Below are 19,775 nucleotides of genomic sequence, written 5' to 3' on the forward strand. Positions count from 1 at the left end.
AGGACAGGCACGGCTACGGCGGGAGAAACCATTAACCGCTTTGACGTAGGGGTAGCCATTAAAGCAACACCTCAAAAAAAGTACTTTTCATTCCGTGTATTTTGCGTGCGCGAACATTTCAGGCGCGACTTTAATAGAGAGCAAAACAAAGTTAGGTGTTTTTGATTGTGTACGTTTCCCAAGACGTCTGACAAACAAAATGAAGACGACGTCCTCACCCCTGTTGTTGTTTGTGTTTTAAAGATTACATACCACGCATTCCACCCGGTTCCGTCGTGCTGCTGATGGTACGAGATGTGATATTTCGATAAGTTTCAGTTTCTATTTCAGGTTTAAACTCCTATGTTATTGTCAGATAAAGACGACATGCAATTATGTGTATGGGTTTCATGTCAGTGCATGATTCGGTTGCGTAATGAGCAGTCTACTGATGTTAACGATGTAAATTTAGTATAAACACATGCATTTCCTGTTTACTCTCTGATATAAAAAAAGAGCTGTTTCCTTGGACAACAGCCTTGACACACAACTCGTTCTTAGGTTAGACAAAAAACTTTAAGTAAAGGACAAACGATTTGTTGATAATATAATAAATAAAATCTCAACAGCACAACATTATGTCTTTCCGGATATAAAGCTATATCATCTATGGCAATCGGTTTAAAGGTGCATTATGTAATAAATCTAAAGCAACTGGCCATAAAATCCTCCTAATATGTCACAGAGACTCAGGAATAATGTTCATATAACAAACTGAACTCACCAACAACAACAGTACAGACAAAATATTTGCATTAAAAAAAATCTTTTGCAGACTGCAAATCATGTTTATGTTTTGAAATCATGTTTTGGCATGTGGCGCCACCTACCGCCGTCTACCAATCATTGCAGTCAGTAGAGTCTCAGCTGCCGAGCAACCACGGGTTGCCAGTTACATCAATAAACGAAACCTAAAAGACCATGGTATTTTGAATTTGAATGTAGTAATGTAGTTTTTGGCCACATTCTTACATATGGCACCATTAAATAATAGCAGCAACAATAACAGGCTTTTAACTAACTACTAAATAAATACATATTTATTGGGAGGATAAAGTGGTAGATAATGGATGGATGGATGGATGGATGAATGGATGGATGGATGGGAATCCTGGTGGCTTGAAACCTGGAATAAATTGGGTTAAATGATCTTTAAAGGATTGGGTTCCATGGTGGAAACCCAGATGAAAAAGGTGACTTCTATTATGGATTGTGTGTAGGAACCTCTAAATGTGAGTGATGGGTTGTTGTTGTTGGGATCTTGGTTTGTGTGTGTGTGTGTGTGTGGATCTTTATTGGAGCAGGTTAGAGGGACAGACTGGGCTATAAATCAAAGCTAATTTACCCACCGCTGTCACCCCGTGATTGGAAAAATCCCACAGTGGTGGCAGAAAATGTGGATTAACCGCAACCTGCAGCAAGGTACAAGTGCCATGCTATGCTCTTACCGCTGTTTCGTACATTGCCTTTATCGACGACCTACACTGCTACACCTTCTGATTTCAGCACTTTTATATCGCAATTCTTGAGCAAAAAAGACACAACAATCAATTTGAAATAGTGTCTTGGTGGTTTCACTGTCACTAACTCATGAAAGCCCTTATGAGGAATGACCAGGGCAAACATATGTTGGAGAACCCCTACTTAAGCTGAGTAATGAAATAAAAGGGTCTTTACAGCTTAGTAATCACTGAAAATAACCTTGTGAGCCCACTATGACATCAACGTCCTCCTAGGTGTCAGCACAGTGTGTATAGATTGGCGTGATATGTGATATATCAACCTAAATGAAACCAAAGGTCACCAGCAGAGCATGTAGAGAAGTTCACCAGGCCAACCGGAGTCAATGGGTCAACATTAGAGGAAAGGGAAAGAGGTCTGATTCAGCACTCTGCCTAGGGAACTAAAGTGGGGGGCAGGGTCGACCTCCACCTTTTATGAAACAGTGAATGGAACGTTTTCTCTGATCCTTGTGCTTTATAAGCACCTAAATAAAACAATATATTATAGTAAATACATGCTATTACCAGACTGAATAGCCATACTTTCCACAAAATGGATGGAAAGAAGTATTTATTCAGCATACCATTCACAAATCAGCCTCGTTGTTATGAAAGGCCAGCTATAGATCAACACAGACACATCCAGAAAACATGCTGTGCATGAAGAGCTTCCACGATTGATTTAGACTGCAAAGCAGGCAGGCACGTACATGTATAACGCTGCAAAGATTACAAGACACAAACTGAGAGACGTACAGATACACAGGCTCACCTTACAGAGAGTGGGGTTATTTTAGGACATTGTGCTCCTTGTTCTCACTCTTTCACGCTCTAATCAAAAGTGTCTCTCCACCACCAAACAGCACCGAGGTATACAAAGAAATATTTGATTCGTCTCTCTACGTTATAAGAGCAATTGCAGCCTCATAGCTTAAAGGTGCCATATGTAAGAATGTGGCCAAAAGCGGTTACTACATTCAAATTCAAAATACAGAGGTCTTTTAGGTTTCGTTGTCTGACGTAACTGGCAACCCGTGGTTGCTCGGCAGCTGAGACTCTACTGACTGTAGACAGCGGTAGGTGACACCACATGCCAAAACATGATTTCAAAACATAAACATGATTTGCAGTCTGCAAAATATATATTTTTAATGCAAATATTTTGTCTGTACTGTTGTTGTTGGTGAGTTCAGTTTGTTATATGAACATTATTCCTGAGTCTTTGTGACATATTAGCAGGATTTTATGGCCAGTTGCTTTAAATTTTTTACATAATGCACCTTTAATCTATAAAAGGCAGAGACAAACCTTCCTCCTCACTCTCTGTGACTGTGTCACATTCCTGAGAGGTGGCACCACCACCGGCAGTGTTGTGGCTGCCTCAGGAAGCTTATTCGTAACAGCTCTCTCTACCTTCCTGCCTGGATGCGGGGGGGTTGGAGCAACTCTGGCAGCGGAAGACTCGTTTCCCCGGACGCTTGATTGTAAATCAGTCACAAAAGAATTATGAGTTGTGTGTGTGTGTGTGTGTGTCACGCAGAGAAAGACCGCATTCACAACTCTGGTGTGCAACTGAGGTGCTGGTGTGGCAGTGGTGTTTCGTGACGTCTCTGCTCAGCGATCCAAACATGAATGAGTCACTTCCATGCTATTGAGAATGGATTTTTGAAACGCCAAAGCAAATACATTGTGTTACACTATGTGTAGGTTAAAGTAGGATGTTGAACTATACCATACAGCAATATATTTAGGGTGAATTCCAATTCCTTGCTTAACCCTCAATCTCAAAAATGCGCGCTCCCACTAGTGCAAGTGCTGTCCCGATTCTCAGAAAAATTAAGTTGAGGGGCAGGTTTAAGGGCCGTATCGCCCTCAATATTGAGATTTTTCGAGACTACCCTCCTACCGAGAATGCATTGCGTGTTTTGCCATAACAAGGGTGGTGCCAAAAGCAGTGAAACGAGTACGCTACAAATTAAGTATTTTCTTTGTTAATAGAGATAAAAATTAAGAAAACCATTGTATTATCTTAGTTTAGGCCCATATTATGGATTACTTACGTCATTGTTGCGTAACATTTATTTTTATTTTACGATCTTTTGTCATTAGCCGGCCGGTGCGGACAAGCGATCGTTTGCTATCGTTTACTTTTCAATAAGCCGTGGTGTGTGGTAACTGTCAGCTGAATATGTCCGTGGTTGTGGTATTTGTATGAGTATCATCTTATAACTAACTGACAACCTAATAACTTGACTGACAAACGGATCGTAATAAATAATCCTGACGTAAATGTGTTCTTCTTCTTCTTCTTTTTTGGAGTTGACAGACTGGACGCAGCTTTCGCGTTATTCTGCCCCCTACAGTCTGAAGACGTATCTGCATTTAAGGGGTGTCCCATTTCTAAGTGACAAAATAACCCTCAACACTTGGTTTTAGGGCGAGTTCAGATTAAGGGTTGAGCTTGAGGGTTAAGATTGAGGGTTAAGATAGAAATTGGAATTGGCCCTTATTGACTTATACATGCGACCTGTCCAGGGTGTACCCCGCCTTTCGCCCTATGTCAGGATTAGCTCCAGTGGCCCCCCAAACCCCCATGTGGAGGATAGAGCAGTAGACAATGAATCAGTGTTAGCTCACATAAAGGGGTATGTATTACCTGCCAGCTTATATTATTCATATGTCTTATTATTATTTTCACATACATGTTTGACACTTTTCTGAATACCTCGTAATGTAACGGGACAAAAAAATGATAATATGTATCTTGTTGTGGAGCTTGCATCATGCACTGAGGATAGTATGTGTACAAAAGCTGCAGTTGTTCTTTCAGGCCTGAACGCTGACATGACGAGCACTGTGCTGCTCAATTGTGTTACATTCTGCAGCTTGGCAACTCTCCAAACGTTATTGTAAACATTGTGTAGTGATGTTCGGCCTCAGCACAATGCCATTGTCCCCGTTTTTTTGTGTTGTTTTTTTTGTGTGTTTTTTTTTTAATCAAACGTCAAGTAAGTTTGCCGTGATTCTGTGTTAAAGTTGGCTCTGGAGGAAGCAGGCAATATCAGCCGTTTATAGTTTCCTAAATCTCACCATGGCACAAAAAGTGTGTTATGGAGATCAACTCACAAACTAAAATTTTAATTTTAAAATATGTTTTCTTTTGTATTTTGGTAAGCTGTTAAATAAATCCTAGCACAAACTGTAATTAAGCTGTTATGGATGAATCATGTTTCCTGTTGCTGCTAGACTTTTGTCTACATGGAGCCTTGAGTCTTCTGATGATGACTGTTTCATGAGCGCTATGTGACGTTTTAGTTAGGGACTTTTTTTTGTAACCTCATACACCCTTTCAGTTTTGATTCATCACCTCTTATTTTTAATGTTACATTTCTATACAAAACCACTACTCTGTCCAAGAACTATCCTATCTATAGTTTATTGATTTAGCATTTTTGGTTCTAAAATGAATTGCAAAGCAGGGGATGTTCTGAGGTTAAAATGTTAAAAACCTCTGACACTTTTTCATCCTTCTCATCGCCCTGTCATTTTCTTCAAATAGAAGGAAGTCCCTGAGGCCAGAGCTTAATCTGTAATAATTTTGTATTCATCTACAGCCTCTGACGTAATTTGAAGTGCTTCACTGTTATGCTTTGTTGTTGTGAACGCATACATTTCCATGCCAAGGAGTCATATATTTCTGGCAATAAGATGAGTTAAAAAACACAATGATTTACTTCATGCAAATGTGTAACTAGGAAAAGAAGAATGTGCATTCTTTTTTTTTTTTGTTCTTTTATTTTCAGTGTATGGGTCCCTGTGGAGAGGAAGGGTATTTTTTGTCACTTCTCTCCCCCTCTCTAGGCTCATGAAATCTGATCTGTGTGGTTCCCCCCCTGTATTCCTCCTCCTCCTCCCCCCTAGCATGTTGGGAGTCTTCAGAACTGCCCTCTGTCTGATCTCCTCCTTCTGGAGACCTACAGCAGATTGTTTATTTTGCTTGACATGGCGGAAACGCTGTTGGACCCTTCATTGGCTGAAGATTTACAGCATGGGACAGTCAGGCTCCAGTGTGATGTGTATCGAATGCAGCCCATAACTGCGAGCTTAGTATCATTTTCGCCACTGACGCATCACAGAGAACAACAGAATTGTCTGCCTGCCTGGGGAATACGCCATTAGGTGATCACGGTGGCATTGAGCATACAAATAGTCTTCTCGTCTTGCTAATTGTGGAGATTGGGGCCATGGATCATCACACACACACACACACACACACACACACACACACACACACACACACACACACACACACACACACACACACACACACACACACACACACACACACACACACACACACACACACACACCAATGTCCTGTAATGGACAAAGGGCATAAAACCCACATCTGACCCCTCCAGGTGTCTTCTTCAAGGGTAATACCGGAAAAGGACACCACGTCTCCCTGGAGATCATTTCAGCTTAAATTTATGAGGCCTCAGCTCTACCCATGTCGCTTGGAATGATTGAGATCAAGGTATTGGAAAGGAATTGCTAAAGGACACAAACGTCTGACTGAATGGTCAGCGTACACTACGCGTATGCATGTGGCACTCAGTACTGTAGGTGTGAATTGCACATACTGTTCCATGGCGTGATGTTAGGGAAACGATGGCACACTAATAATAACACTTAGAAGTTACCTTCTTACTTTATTGGGGGGGAAAAAGAAAAAGACAGAGTGAAAGAGAAAGAAAGAGTTAAACAGATCATCTCACCACATGAAAGAGTATTCATGACTCTGTTTGCATGTCTCTCATCTTTATTGTGGTTGACTCTCACCCAGACATGGGAGGGGGGTTTAGGTTGATGAAGATTTTGTCGACGGGGGAAATGAGAACGGAATTGAAAATACAGAAATGGCACGAGGGGTCAGTGGTTGTGTGGCCTGTATATTAAATCATGGTTGCGATGATGACAACCCTTCAAAACTCAAGCCACAACATTCTGATCTCCCCCTTGTGGTTGACTACAGACCATGCAATTTAGCCAGCAATTGATGGTAGATGGATCATGGGCAAAACAGAATTATGCTGTTTTGCTTCCAATGCAATTAATATAGATATATTGGTGGATATTTTGAATATTGTATTGGCAGTTTTTTCAATTTAAATGGTGCACTTGGATGTTTGTGTCCTTCAGCCCTTGCCTTTAGGTTGTGTAAATACAGATTAACTTATCAGAAATGGTGCAATCCATTACAGCTATGCCTGGTATACATGGTTCCATTATTTTAATTGAATCATCTCTGATCAGATGCCTTTCGTTTTGCTGCCCTCTTCCTCAACCGAAACGAAAGTACCTTCTCGGTTTGATAGTGCATATCCTGTGACCTTTAAAGTAGGAACCAGTGAACCATTCTCATCCAAACCACTTATTTTGAAACAGTTTCCTGCTTGGCTATGGACAATAGAGTAAGTTCAGCTCAACAAAAAAATAGAGGAAATACTCAAATTGACTACACACTATGGAGTTAATGTATTGATGATGTGTTGAAATGTCTCTTCTGATCACCTAGGACATGGATAGTTAAATTGATAAGCAATAACCAAAACGGAGCCTATCAGGAAAATTGGAACATTAATATCGAAGGAATATTACTGCAAGAGGATATTTGTGATACTTTTACACTTTGGAGTGTGGTAGTGAGAGTAGGAACTTTAAATGTAGGCACTATGATAAGTAAGCGCAAGAGTCCAGGTGGGGGGGGGGGAGCATTGGACGAGGATTCAAACTGTTCTACCATGGTTAAGATGGAAAACCAAATTGGATAGAGGTGACATTAAGAGTGTCAGACACAATCATGAGTTTGAAGCTAGTAAGTGAAGGTGTGATGTTGAATGTTGTCGGTGCTTATGCCTCACAAGTTGGTCGTCAGTCAGAAGAGAACGAGGAGTTCTGGAGTAAGTTGGATGAAGCGGTAGAGAGTGTTTCCAGCAGAGAGAGAGAGAGAGAGAGTGGTGGTTGGAGCAGACTTGTTGGGTAGATATGGATGGAAAGGGCTGTGGTAAACGGAGGAGGAGGAGCATCGGGTGACCTATAAGAGTGGAGGAAGATGCTCACAGGTAGACTATACTATGCAGAAGATGCCGTGTGAAGGAGACAGGAGACGGTAAGGTGAGTCTGTAGGAGGATTTTGAAAAACCGAAGCTGAAAAATGAAGAATGTTGCACAGGTACTGAGAAGTTACCAGGTGACTGGAAAAGTACAGCTAAAAAGCTGAGGGATACAGCCAAGAAAGTTTTTGGTGTGTCCTCTGGACAGAGGAAAGATGACAAGGAAACTACAAGAAGTGTAGTAGTACTGATTTCCAAGAACACGGTTGATGCGAGAGACAGAGCTGGAAAGGACGAGCAGCTGGTTGGAGTGATTATAAGGACGGAGATGGAAATGTTCTAACAAGCGAGCAGAGAGTGTTGAGAAGATGGAAGCGGGTATTTTGAGAAGCTGACAAATGAGGAAAATGAGACAGAGAGGAAGACAGATGGAGGGGCGATAGCGGCTCAGGAAGTGCAGAGGATAAGTAACGAGGAAGTGAGGGCAGCGCTGAAGAGGATGAAGACTGTTGGTCCAGATGACGTCATACCTGTGGAGATATGGAGATGTCGAGGAGATCGTTTAACACAATCTTGGGGAGCGAGAAAACGGAGAAGTGTAGTGGCACTGATTTCCAAGAACATGGGTGATGAGCAGAACTGTCGTAATGTGATGAAGTGATGATTCTTTGGCCCTGAATGACACAAAAATCCAACTTAAATGTTATAACTAAATAACTGTGTCTATAACCCCATAATATACTGTATGCAAAATGAATTGCCACACACCTTTGCCACCAAGTTGTACAACCTGGTAATACACTGTGTGTCATATGTTCCTGGATTACATGGAAACGAGAAGCATTGTTTTTACATTGTTGCATGATGTTGCTTGGAATGAGTAAACTGCAATTGCATTTTGTAACTTCAGTGGTTGGCAGTGGCACATTGCACCGTCTCTGGTTGGATGTTAGTAGGTGAAGTCACTCTCAGCTGCCATCTAGTGTTTGTTGTTGTTGTGCAGACAGCATTTCTCGGGTTGCCCTTTGCTGAGGACAAGGTTCTGCCAGTGACTCAATGCACTTTGAGACTACACTCATACGTCCACATTAAACAGTGTGTCGTTTGGAGAAATGTAAAAAGTACAAGTTGTAGTAACAGCAAAGGCAGTGAATCATGAACAGGTGGGGAGAGGTAGAAAGAAGGGTTCCTGGCTTTTAAAAAATAGACATTTTAAAAGTATGTTATTTACAAACCTAAGGTCAACAGACAACATTACCGCCATGTGAAAAAATATGAAAAACTTGTTCTCACATCTTATTATTCTGTCATTGTCATTCAACATTTCTCTCATTTGCGTTTTTAATGTCTGGCGATGAACAGGTTTCGCAAGTGCATTGTATAATCAGGCCTTAACATCAGACCTTACTGAGAGTAGATCACACTATAAGAGCTTGATTCCATCTGGTTCTAACTGTTGCCACAAGTCACAGGGAGCACTAAAACCTAACAGTGCACATCTCTAGTAAAACTGTTTGCAGATTTATAGGTAAACCTCACTAAATGTATATGTTAGTTCCCTTGTGTTTCTCTTATCATCTTCATACTTCCTCTTAGGCATAATATGGTCATAGAGACAGACTTTTTCAGAGTAAGTTGTCCTCATGTCTTTATGAGATGGAACCTAAGTGCAAAAATGTAAGTAAGTAAGGAATAAAAAAACCATTTAAAGTTTTAAGGACCAGCCAAAATCTCACTGCAGAAGCCGATATAACAGCAACCTTTCTGAGACCGAGAGCTACCTGAAGTGTAAAGAATAATAGGGAGGGCTACCATATTAACACTTTATGCACCATTTTGCATTGTTTTTTTTACCATTTAAATGATTAATATTATGCATTCAATTGCATACACATTAATTCCAGTGCTCATGCCTAACGATTATCACTTTTTATAAACAATATTAATGATATTTTACCGAGTGATCATATGACATACAAGTGAGGTGAGGTGAAGTGAGCCCGCGGGCACTGTATTGGCTGCCTACGGGCTACCATGTTGGTGACCCCTGCTATATAACGACCTGTTTACAGGAGGCAGATACACAGATACACATACACATACACATACACTCTTAGAAATAAGGGTTCCTAAAGGGTCCTTCTACAAGGGCTGAGGTTCTACCTGGAACCATTTGCTTCTGAGGGTTCTTGGTAACACTAATGGTTCCAGTAAGAACCATTTTGACCCAGAGAACACTTTAAAGCCCCCTTTCCTGAATAAAGGGTTTTAAAAGGGTTCTTGGTGGAACCCTCCAAAAGGGTTATAAAAAGGTTCTACCTGGAGCCCCAAAGGGTTCTCCTATGAGGACAAGCCGAAGAACCTTTTTATTTTTTTTAAGAGTGTACTTCACACACTGGTATAGTGAAATTAGATTAAGATGGAGTGATAGATAAGGTGACTTTAATTATTATTATTCAACATATTATTAGGTTTTTGCATACAGTGGAACAGTATTTCTGATTTTCCACCAGAGGAAGGTCACGTACCACTGGGGGTACACGCACCACAGTGTGAGAACCATGTAGGGCAGGACCAGGATTGAGAAACCCTGCCCTAAACTTAACCTTATTCTAATTCTAATCCTAACTCAAACTAAATCTTAATCCCAAAAGCCCTTTTAAGGACCTGCTGCACATCTTTCAACCTGGTTTCTTTCTACGGGCGCTCGCTGAAAGTTGACAGATAGTAGCAGAGAGGAAACGTGTTGCACAGTGAAATGAGCACAGTTCATTTCTCACATGCACAACACCAGCAGCAGCAGCAGCAGAACTCATAATATTGCAGACGCGTAGGCTGGAAGAACCCTCAACCAGCTCACCGCCCCGCTCCGCGCTGCACTTCTCTCCGGGCTCGGCGCTGATTGGCCGGGCTCGAGTGAAGGCGGAAGTCCACAGAGCTGGGGGATTCCCCGAGGGAAGTTCCCAACTCAACTGGGGCTAAGTAAAAATGTAAAACATACATTTGCCATATCCTCTCCGGGCGCCTTTTGTAAAACTTCGCACCCTGAAAAGCAGGCGGCGTCAACACTGTAAACGCGACTTTCGCTCGTTACTCGTACGTAAAGGTAAAGAGGACGCTGACGCTGACACTGGGGCTGAACTTATCTGACACCGGTTGAATGAGCTATGGCTAACCCGGTCATTTAAAGAACACGGAACTGTGAGGATTATGCTCTGAACGACGCTGTGAAGTGACCCACTGCTGACTCCCGGTTAGTGTTCATGTTGTTTTCCTGCTTGAGTGCGAGTGGACTTTACCGTAGCTTCACCCTGGAGCTGCTGCTGCTGCTGTTTCTGCTTCTGTGTAACTGCCACAACTGACAAGCACTGACTGTGTTGCTATGGCATTCATTTTGAAGATTGAGCAATAATTGATGAGCAGCTCTGGGTGAGACTGACATAAAGCTACTCCCTATGTGTGTGTGTGTGTCACAACAGTCAATAATGGTGCATTATTTCTGTGGGTTTTGTATATATAATAAGTTATCTGACTTTACCTTCTTAAATGTCAATATTAATCCATGATAGTAAAACTGAATATATTTGGTGTGTAGACAAAAGAAGACATTTGAGGAAATTGTTCTGCTTTGGGAAACACCATTTTCTGCATTTCACAAACAAACCAACTCATCGATTAACCGAGAAGTTATTCACTAGTTTATTTAATTTGTGTGAATAATCGTTGGTAGAATTCATTCCTACAGTAAATACGGCAAAAGCAGAGCAGACACTGGTTTAAAAAAGGGCCTAAATTTATGACCTGCCTGTGTCACAGTGTTGTAAATCTCTTATGCAAGATAAAGCAAATGTTTTGAGTATTTTACATTTGGGCTGAAGAATTTATTCAATGAATCGGTTAATAATTAATGACTAAATTAGCCAGTTTATGTGTGTTTTTTCAGCTTCTTAAGCACAGGTTTTCTCTGTTTTTTTTATAGCTCTAATATGACAATAAAACACATATCTTTGGCATGTGACCCAAACAAGATTTTTGATGACGTCGCTGGCAAAACACAGATGACCATTGACTTTTTAATGAAACAAGCTACTTTTTGATTGATCCAAATAAATAAATAAATAAAATCCACATAATTTGGTCATAAAAAATTATGTACAAATGCAGCCCTGTTTCCCTTTATCTTTGAGTTGCTCATTTGACATTTTGCACACATCCTTTGAGGCAGGCTTTGTTGAAATGTGAATGCAGTTTTGTTTTTTGTGGAAGTTGTTATAGCGCTGGAAGTGAGCAAACATAAGGAAGTGTTGCGTCAGTAGCTGACGTTTAATCAATTAAATAATTTGACTAAAGTAATCCAGTGACGCAAGCTGTGTCACTGAGTGCAAAGGCGTGAAACAAGTGAATTTGGTATCTTTGCAAACGTTTTTGCGTTTTTCACTCGTAGGGCTCATGTCTGCTGTGTCAGTGATGACTGTGGAGCACACGGCATGGAAAGGAACATTGGAGACCAGCTCAACAAAGCTTTTGAAGCTTATCGCCAGGTCTCCATTGAAAAGGACATTGCTAAAAAGGAGCTGCAAAAAATGGTAACAGCGAAACCTATTCCACCCCCCAGTTTTCTCAAAATGTACCCAGACATGACAAATTTAGCAAGAAAAATAAGCCTTGAGAAAAGTTTCGTAACACACTGTGATTGACATTCTGTGTAATTGTAATGCCTTCACCTTACTATGTTAAGGGCATTGAGAGTAATCTATGCTATGAATGAATTACAACAAAATACATTTAAAATATAAAGACTACATACTACTTTGTGCTAAATAATAATATAATAACAACAGAGACTTTATTTCCACAGACTGAATATTATGAAGGATACACTCAAACACTTCAAAAGCAGATAGAGGACCAGCAGCAGTTGATTGCAAAACTTCAAGCTAAGTTGTCTGCAACACGGCGGCCATCAGGTTGGTGAGCTACACCCTGTCTCCCTGTTTATGTTCCAACGAGATAATTTACTCCTACGTTGCATTCAATTCTGGTCACTGAGCAAACAGTAATGATACTGAATCTGTTTTGTGTAGCTTTTCTCAAGCTGTCGATTTTTCACTGTTTTGGGTTTGTAGGCGAAATGACATGTGAACCGTGCAACCACCTCTTCGATGGAGCCAGTGCTTATAGGATAAAACCGGTATGTTCCATGTCCCACGCTGTGCATATTCTATATCTACACTGTGTGAAAATGTCTTTGTGATGTCAACAAAACAGGTTTTTCCTCATTCTCGCAACATACAGGCAGCTTCCTTTGCACATGTTAACATAGTGTTTCTGCTCGACGCTGTTGCATTCATGTCAACACGGTAATGTTAAAGGCTTGTATTATGTTGTTGGCCAATGAATATAATATTAACTATGAGGTTTATGATACTGCTGTGCAAAGACAAATATTGAGTCAGCTTCATATTTTATGGAACCCATTAAAAGATACAATATAACTATATACGATATCCATGAAAATATGAGGGAGAATAGCATAAATACCTCTAGGGCATGTCAAACTCAAGGCCCATGGTCCACATTCGGCCCAGGAATAATTGTATTTGTCTCAATTTATACTACAAATCCCATAATGCACTGCAGTAGCTGGTGCAGGTCAAGACCTGTCAGTACCTACCCCTTCTCCCACTACTCAGTGCTTATTTGTTTGTTTGTTTGTTTTCTGCATTTTTCCTCCTGAAATCATATTTGAAATGTTCTCATTTTGCTTGAAAATGGGTAAAGATGGCTGTTTAAATATCATACGTCTGATTAAAACATAGTCAGTTTTAGACCTGGTTGGCCCCATGTCACCCCTGCTCTAGATAGCTTGAAAATCAGTATTCTCTTGTGAGCATATTCCAGGAAATAGTTAAATTATAAATTATAATCTGTTCAAAACATAGTAAAAAAAGATGCAAACAAACCTCGACCTATGATAGTATTCTGTAGAAAAAAAAAAAACAAGAACTAACATTTGTTTCCAGTTTTGCAAACCCTTGTTTAAACAGTTTCATGACAGCAAATGTCTGCCGTGTAGACATTCACCTCACTGAAACAGGAAAGTGTTTTCCATGCTTCATTTTTATTTGCTTTCAAATGAATCAAACAACTGATAGGCCTTCCGTTTGCATGTGCTGCTGTAATGGCAACCACCGTGTGTTTGACTCCACACAAGGTGTATCCACTTTACCTTCACCAGATGGTGCTAGAGGATAATGTCAGTGCACAGTGAAGCAGCTTGAGCTTTGTTATTCCACCAGCCAGGAAAACCATTTCAACCAGTAAAAGAACTTACTGTATCTCAGGAAAAATGCAGATGAATTGACAATATTCCGCTTGTATACTAAATGTTAGTGATTACTATGAATATGTGTTTTTTTTTTTTACAGGAGAATATTGGCACTGTGGCTGTTTCCTCTAATATGCCAGTCAACAGCAGTCGTGACTAGTATGTGTCTGTTTTTGCACAAAGAATTCTTCTTTCTTTTTTTTCTTCTGTTAAATCATGGACATTGCAGTTAAGAATGAGATTATTTATTTCACTCTTTATTTATTTCCTTGTCAGTCAGGACATGCTGGGAGTATTTGAAGCAATTCAAGGGAAATTCCGGCAGATTCGGTCTCTGACACAAAGACAAAAAGATCACCTGAAGCGATTCCACAGAGAAAACGATGCATCAAACGGTAATGTTAATATTTATCAAACGTTACCGGCTGTTTTTTTATTTGTTTTTTTAAAGGCCTCATTCCCACAATTCCCATCTGCATATTTTATTCTTTCCCCTAAACAATCTATGCTGGGGCTGTAAAAGGTTTATGTATCTAACAACAATGTATTAATTGTTCTTTTAAATCGTAATATAAAAACACTTTATCAGGAACTGTACATAAATCCCCCCCATTGTTCTTTAAAAACCATGATCTCTATTTTATAATTCCATCCACAAATGCTGTGGTAACGTAAAGTATAATTAATATTCATAAAAACATTATTAATCATAATGATAATCATAATACTACATATATATTGTGATAAGTTGTATGTTGATCCATATTTAATGCATCTAAAACTTCTCAAATCACTGCTTAGTTCAAATGTCCTCAGAAGCAACACTGCCATCTGCATCTACGCGTTGACCGAGGCAGAAACAGTGTGTAAAAATCCCATGTTTTCCTACACGTGACAGATCAGCAGTTCTCCATGCCCATCCAGTGCACAGACGGTACAGCAGAGGTAGAGAGACCCTTTCCCTCAGTGCTGCGGTCAGCAGTGGATATCCCACACCAGCCCACGTCTCTGGCGTCCCGCGGCGCCAGCCCCGAGGACCGGGACTTAGTCGATTCTCTCACCAAACTCAGTGTCAAATTCCCGCCCGCAGCGGACAGTGAATATGACTTCCTGAACAGTGCTCCGGAGAGGCACATTGGCCTCACCATGCCCCTGAAGCCACTGCTCGGTAGCGTCCCCTCCACAATGACAGAGGAGGAGCCCGTGGAACTGCCCATGCCTTTTGTCTACCCCACGTCACCCTCCCTCTCGACATCATCTTCGCTCTCCCAGGAGAATGTGCGGGGACCCCAGCAGGTGAGAATCACAGGAGAAGGTCTGAGAAAACTAGTAGCAAATTATCAGTTTATGATTGGTCTTTGCTAATGGAGGAGAGAAACAGTGTGAAGTCCAAAAAAAAAAAAAAAAACTCATGGGATTTTTAACTTGAAGTGTATTACAGTATAATGTGAGCTGATACCTTTTTTTTTTTTTTTTTTTTTTTACTTCAGCATTGATGCTCTGGCTATATTTGGCATCTTTACTGGAAAGCGTGAGCCAGATGGAAGCACAATACAGTGTCTGAGCTTTATTTGCTGATGTGTATAAATGCCTAATGAAAGATTGTGAATGACGTGCAGTAAGATCAGAAAACTGGTTCACAAAATGATGACTTAAGCATTGAGCATTTATTTTAGACTTGACAGTTACAAATAAAACAGTGAGATAATTAAACTTGTGAGGAGGGCCTTTAGTGTTGCTGAGTGTTTGTGACAAAACATCACACTTAAGCTTTAGAGTGAGTGTAAAGATTGATTGCAGCATCAATAATATATTGTTTGTTTTTCTTCTGGTTCATCCTGCTCTGCAGCCTCTCTGGAGCCCGGAGCTGTGTGACGCAGTCGACGTGGGGACAGAGCTGGCGACGCCTCAGAGCATCAGCAGTGGCAGCGGCAGCATCAGTCCTGATAAATGTGCTTTCTGCCATGCTGTGGTTCCTCAGGACCAAATGAACAGCCACCTCTACTCGCATTTCTCTCATAAAGACGAAGCCGGCGATTGACGGCGCAACGCAAGACTGATGGGCCGAGGCCTCAACTGCTCCAAGACGTTACTGTACCCATGGTCTGTACCCATGGTCCTGGCTGCCAGGAAGTACATGCGCTGTACTGCATTGGAAATGACACTGCAATAAGACTTGAATCCATTTATTTAATATTGAAGAGTCGAATGGTACAATCCTCTGCCCATTTTATTATTCTAATATCATGCTGAGACTCTACTATAGTAAGTGACGATGATGCATACGTGAGCGAATAAAAGCGACATTTACTCTTGCAGCATTTTTATGCTTTGGATTCTTTTGAATTCTTTCTTTCATATTTTTAGTTTTCAAAAGCGCTTACAAAGATAGCTTTGCTGTCCACACGGTCTCTATTGATATTATGGGTAATGTATGCAGAAATATGACAGCTTCGCCTCCCTTTTTATATCAGCGTAAATGCCAATATCCCAGAAATGACTTTGACATAAGCCAATCAAGGTGAAAAATGGCGGACACGCTGATATCACATTCATTTCCCATTGTACTTCTAATTTGATCACCAGGGTAATTTGAAGTGGTTGTAATTTGTCATTATTTGTGGCGTGGAAAATATTTATAACCGTGAAATAAGTTTAAAATGTGCATGCCACCCGATCATTAAAGTTGTTTACATCACGATGGCAGCACATATCAATAAGGCACAAACTCATTAAACATGGCGCAGTTTTATAATGGACCTTTGACATTTTCAGTCAAACGATGCTTCACGCAGTTATATATAAAAAATTGACATTCTCTACATGTTGTTTTTATCACATAAGATCGCATACTATACTCAGACATAAAATATCATTAAAGTATGAAGAACGATGTGTCACTAACACTGTGTGAAAAATGCATCTTTCCCAGTGTCGTCTGACTAAACCTAAGAGTCTTTTCAAAAACCACATCATCATCTGTTTTTATTTCTTCAGTATTGATTCACACCTTTGCAAACAATTGCAGTGATTTTCACCATTCAGTGAGAAGATGTTTAAGGGAATGGTGACGCTGTGAGTGTTGGAACACTTTGTTGTGCATCAAAGACCTTGCAGCCCTTCAGTTATGGCTTGGTAACACTTGGTGCTGGGGGTAGATGATCTGGTGTGAAGTCTGCAAACAATCTTTTTTATTATTATTATTATTATTATTATTTATTCCAAAGGTTAGTCATTGTGATTTATTTCTAATAATCAAACACAGCTTAATAGATTGTTATTTCAACCTTATCTTACAGTATATTGATGTTATCAACTGCTAGAAGAGCCTTTTTATATAAGGTGAATATTACATATTTAGTCTATATGTGGCCCTGTGATGGACTGGCGAACTGTCCAGGGTGCACCCCGCCTATCGCCCAATGTCTGCTGAGATAGGCACAGCACCCCCCGTGACCCTCTGGTGGAGGATAAAGCGGTAGATAATGGATGGATGGATTACATATTTATCTAACACATTTCACATCACGGACACTGAGGAGTGATATTTTTTTTTTTTTTTTTTTTGGCAAATACATATCCCTAATGATCTTCTCTGGTTAATCTGTGAAGAGTTGAACATTGTGCAACCTGCAGGCTTTTCTCTCTGGGATCGTGAACAGCTGCTTGCTCATAATTATGTTGTCATTCATTGTTATTTAGAAGAGGAAACTCGCACTGACAGCTCAGATTTTTTTTTCTTCTTTTCTTGTATTTTGTACACGATATTTTTCCGTGCATGTACCGTGGACTGTTTGAGAGAGCTCTCTTTTTTGCCTTTGAGCTGTTATTTTTGCAATCATTTCCCGTAAGATATCAGATATATGTGCCATCGCTCTCTCTCTATCTCTCTCTCTGGGACATTTGCTGTTAGAGGCAGTAGATTTGAAATAGATTTGAGGGCTATAAAAAAAAAAAAAAAAGTGAAAGAAGACAAAAAAAAGGAGAGGGGATATGGATTGAGATGGCGAAGTAGCAGGCTGATTACAAGGTGTCAAAATTGCCAGGAGCAAGAAGGTGAAAGCAATCAGGGGTGAGAAGAGTGCAGCATTCGTGAGGGGCAACTAATTATCCATCTCATTTGTGGAGAGAAGCATTTGAGGCAGCTCTAGCCCACTGAATGGTGACAGATTGGTGCGGAGGAGAGGGGAGGTGTTAGAACAATAGAGCCCAGCTCACCATCATTACTGCATGCTAATAAGCAGTGTTTCTGCACCGCCAGTCGGTGCTGCAGAGAGTTCGGGGAGACGGGAAGTCAGTGGCTTCAGGGGAGAGCAGTCATTTTTAAGTGGAGAAGAGAGAAAGTGATGCTCGGCGTAGCTGTTGACACTCGATCACTGCTTAGTTGAGCTCGGAGGTTAGCCTGTGCACACCGAGCCCGACTCATCCCGATGAGACGAGCCGACGGTACTGTTAGTGTTCCCGAAGTAGAGAAGGTGGAATAATAGGTTATGTTGTGACATATACTGCATGTATACTGTATACGCAGTATATGCCTGTTTTCAAATTCTAACTCTGTATGGACACAAATTATTTACTTACTTCTATTTTCTATTTTCAAAGATAACACATTTGTCAATTTGTTTGTGGAATTAAACTTTATGTTTCGCCTGTATCACTCTGTACATACATTAAATATTCAGACCCTTTCGCTGTTTTCACATATTATGTTATGTTGCAGCCTGATTCTAAACTAATTCATGTTTCGTTTTCTATCATCATTCGACGCTCAGTACCTAATTGTGACAAACAGAACATTTTATAACTTCATGCAAAGGGGAAAAACTTATACATCGAGTATTCACAACAAGTGCCGTGACACTTAAAATCTAGCTCTGGTGTATCTTCCCTTCGATGTCCTTAGATATCCCCCAAACCTGAATAATCTCTCACTGCCACAGGGTCAAAGGATAGTAAAGTAAGAAAAGGATCTTTATTTTCATTGTACAAAAGAAATTACACAACAATCAGACAAGAGCAGCTGCGAATGAGCGTGCCGTGACATTGGACCAACCTGACCGAATGTGTCTAACATTCATAAATGTTTCGATGGTTGGGTGGAAACCGGGAGAACCCAGAGGAAATCCACGCAGACACGGGGAGAACATGCTAACTCCATACCCCAAAATAATATTTGGAAACATGAAAGAAGCTAAGGACAATCAGGACTCAACCTGCAAAGCTATAGGCTCCAAAATTAACATCATGCACTTTCAAAGTACACTAATAAGGAAATAAGGGTTCCAAAAGGGTTCTTCTACAAGGGCTGAAGTTCTACCTGGAACCATTTGCTTCTGAAAAACCCTTTCTTCGGGAAAGGGTTCTTGGTAACACTAATGGTTCCAGTAAGAACCATTTTGATCCAGAGAACCCTTTAAAACCCCTTTCCTGAATAAAGGGTTTTAAAGGGTTCTTGGTGGAACCCTCCAAAACTGTTCCAGGTGGAAGGTTTATAAAAAGGTTCTACCTGGAGCCTGGTTCTTCAATGAGGACAAGCCGAAGAACCTTATATGGTTCTACTTAGCACTTTTATTTCTAAGACTGTATTGACCATTAACTCCTTAGGGAAATTTAATACATTAAGTAATAATTAGGCTAATAGACTCAATAAATGTTTGCTTCCTCGTTGGCGTCATGCAGCAAACCAGTGATGGCCGGAGTGATGGTCGTTCTGGCAAAGGTCCAGAGGTCCTGAGTGGAGATCAAAGAACCTCCTGAAGGGCCAACCATCGCTGCAGCACCTCATTAACC

General features: G+C 40.6%; 1 protein-coding gene across 1 annotated transcript; it reads left to right on the forward strand.

Annotated features, from left to right (window-relative positions):
- The first annotated feature begins 10,753 nt into the window (after positions 1 to 10,753).
- On the forward strand, positions 10,754 to 16,268 carry tank (TRAF family member-associated NFKB activator). Its single transcript, XM_083909033.1, has 8 exons — positions 10,754 to 10,910; positions 12,102 to 12,243; positions 12,516 to 12,624; positions 12,784 to 12,848; positions 14,086 to 14,144; positions 14,262 to 14,380; positions 14,884 to 15,281; positions 15,835 to 16,268. Exons 2-8 carry the CDS (start codon positions 12,145 to 12,147, stop codon positions 16,024 to 16,026), a joined length of 1,041 nt encoding a protein of 346 aa, XP_083765159.1. The 5' UTR covers positions 10,754 to 10,910; positions 12,102 to 12,144; the 3' UTR covers positions 16,027 to 16,268.
- Positions 16,269 to 19,775: the final 3,507 nt, after the last annotated feature.

This window comes from Microchirus variegatus (assembly GCF_963457635.1).
Source record: "Microchirus variegatus genome assembly, chromosome: 22".
Lineage (NCBI taxonomy): Eukaryota > Metazoa > Chordata > Actinopteri > Pleuronectiformes > Soleidae > Microchirus > Microchirus variegatus.

Excerpts from the sequence above, each read along its gene's own strand:
- tank (XM_083909033.1), top strand. The coding sequence starts at position 12,145 with ATGGAAAGGAACATTGGAGACCAGCTCAACAAAGCTTTTGAAGCTTAT. Across the intron at positions 12,625-12,783 it reads TGCAACACGGCGGCCATCAG|GCGAAATGACATGTGAACCG; the intron begins GTTGGTGAGCTA and ends TTGGGTTTGTAG. Across the intron at positions 14,145-14,261 it reads GTCAACAGCAGTCGTGACTA|TCAGGACATGCTGGGAGTAT; the intron begins GTATGTGTCTGT and ends TTTCCTTGTCAG.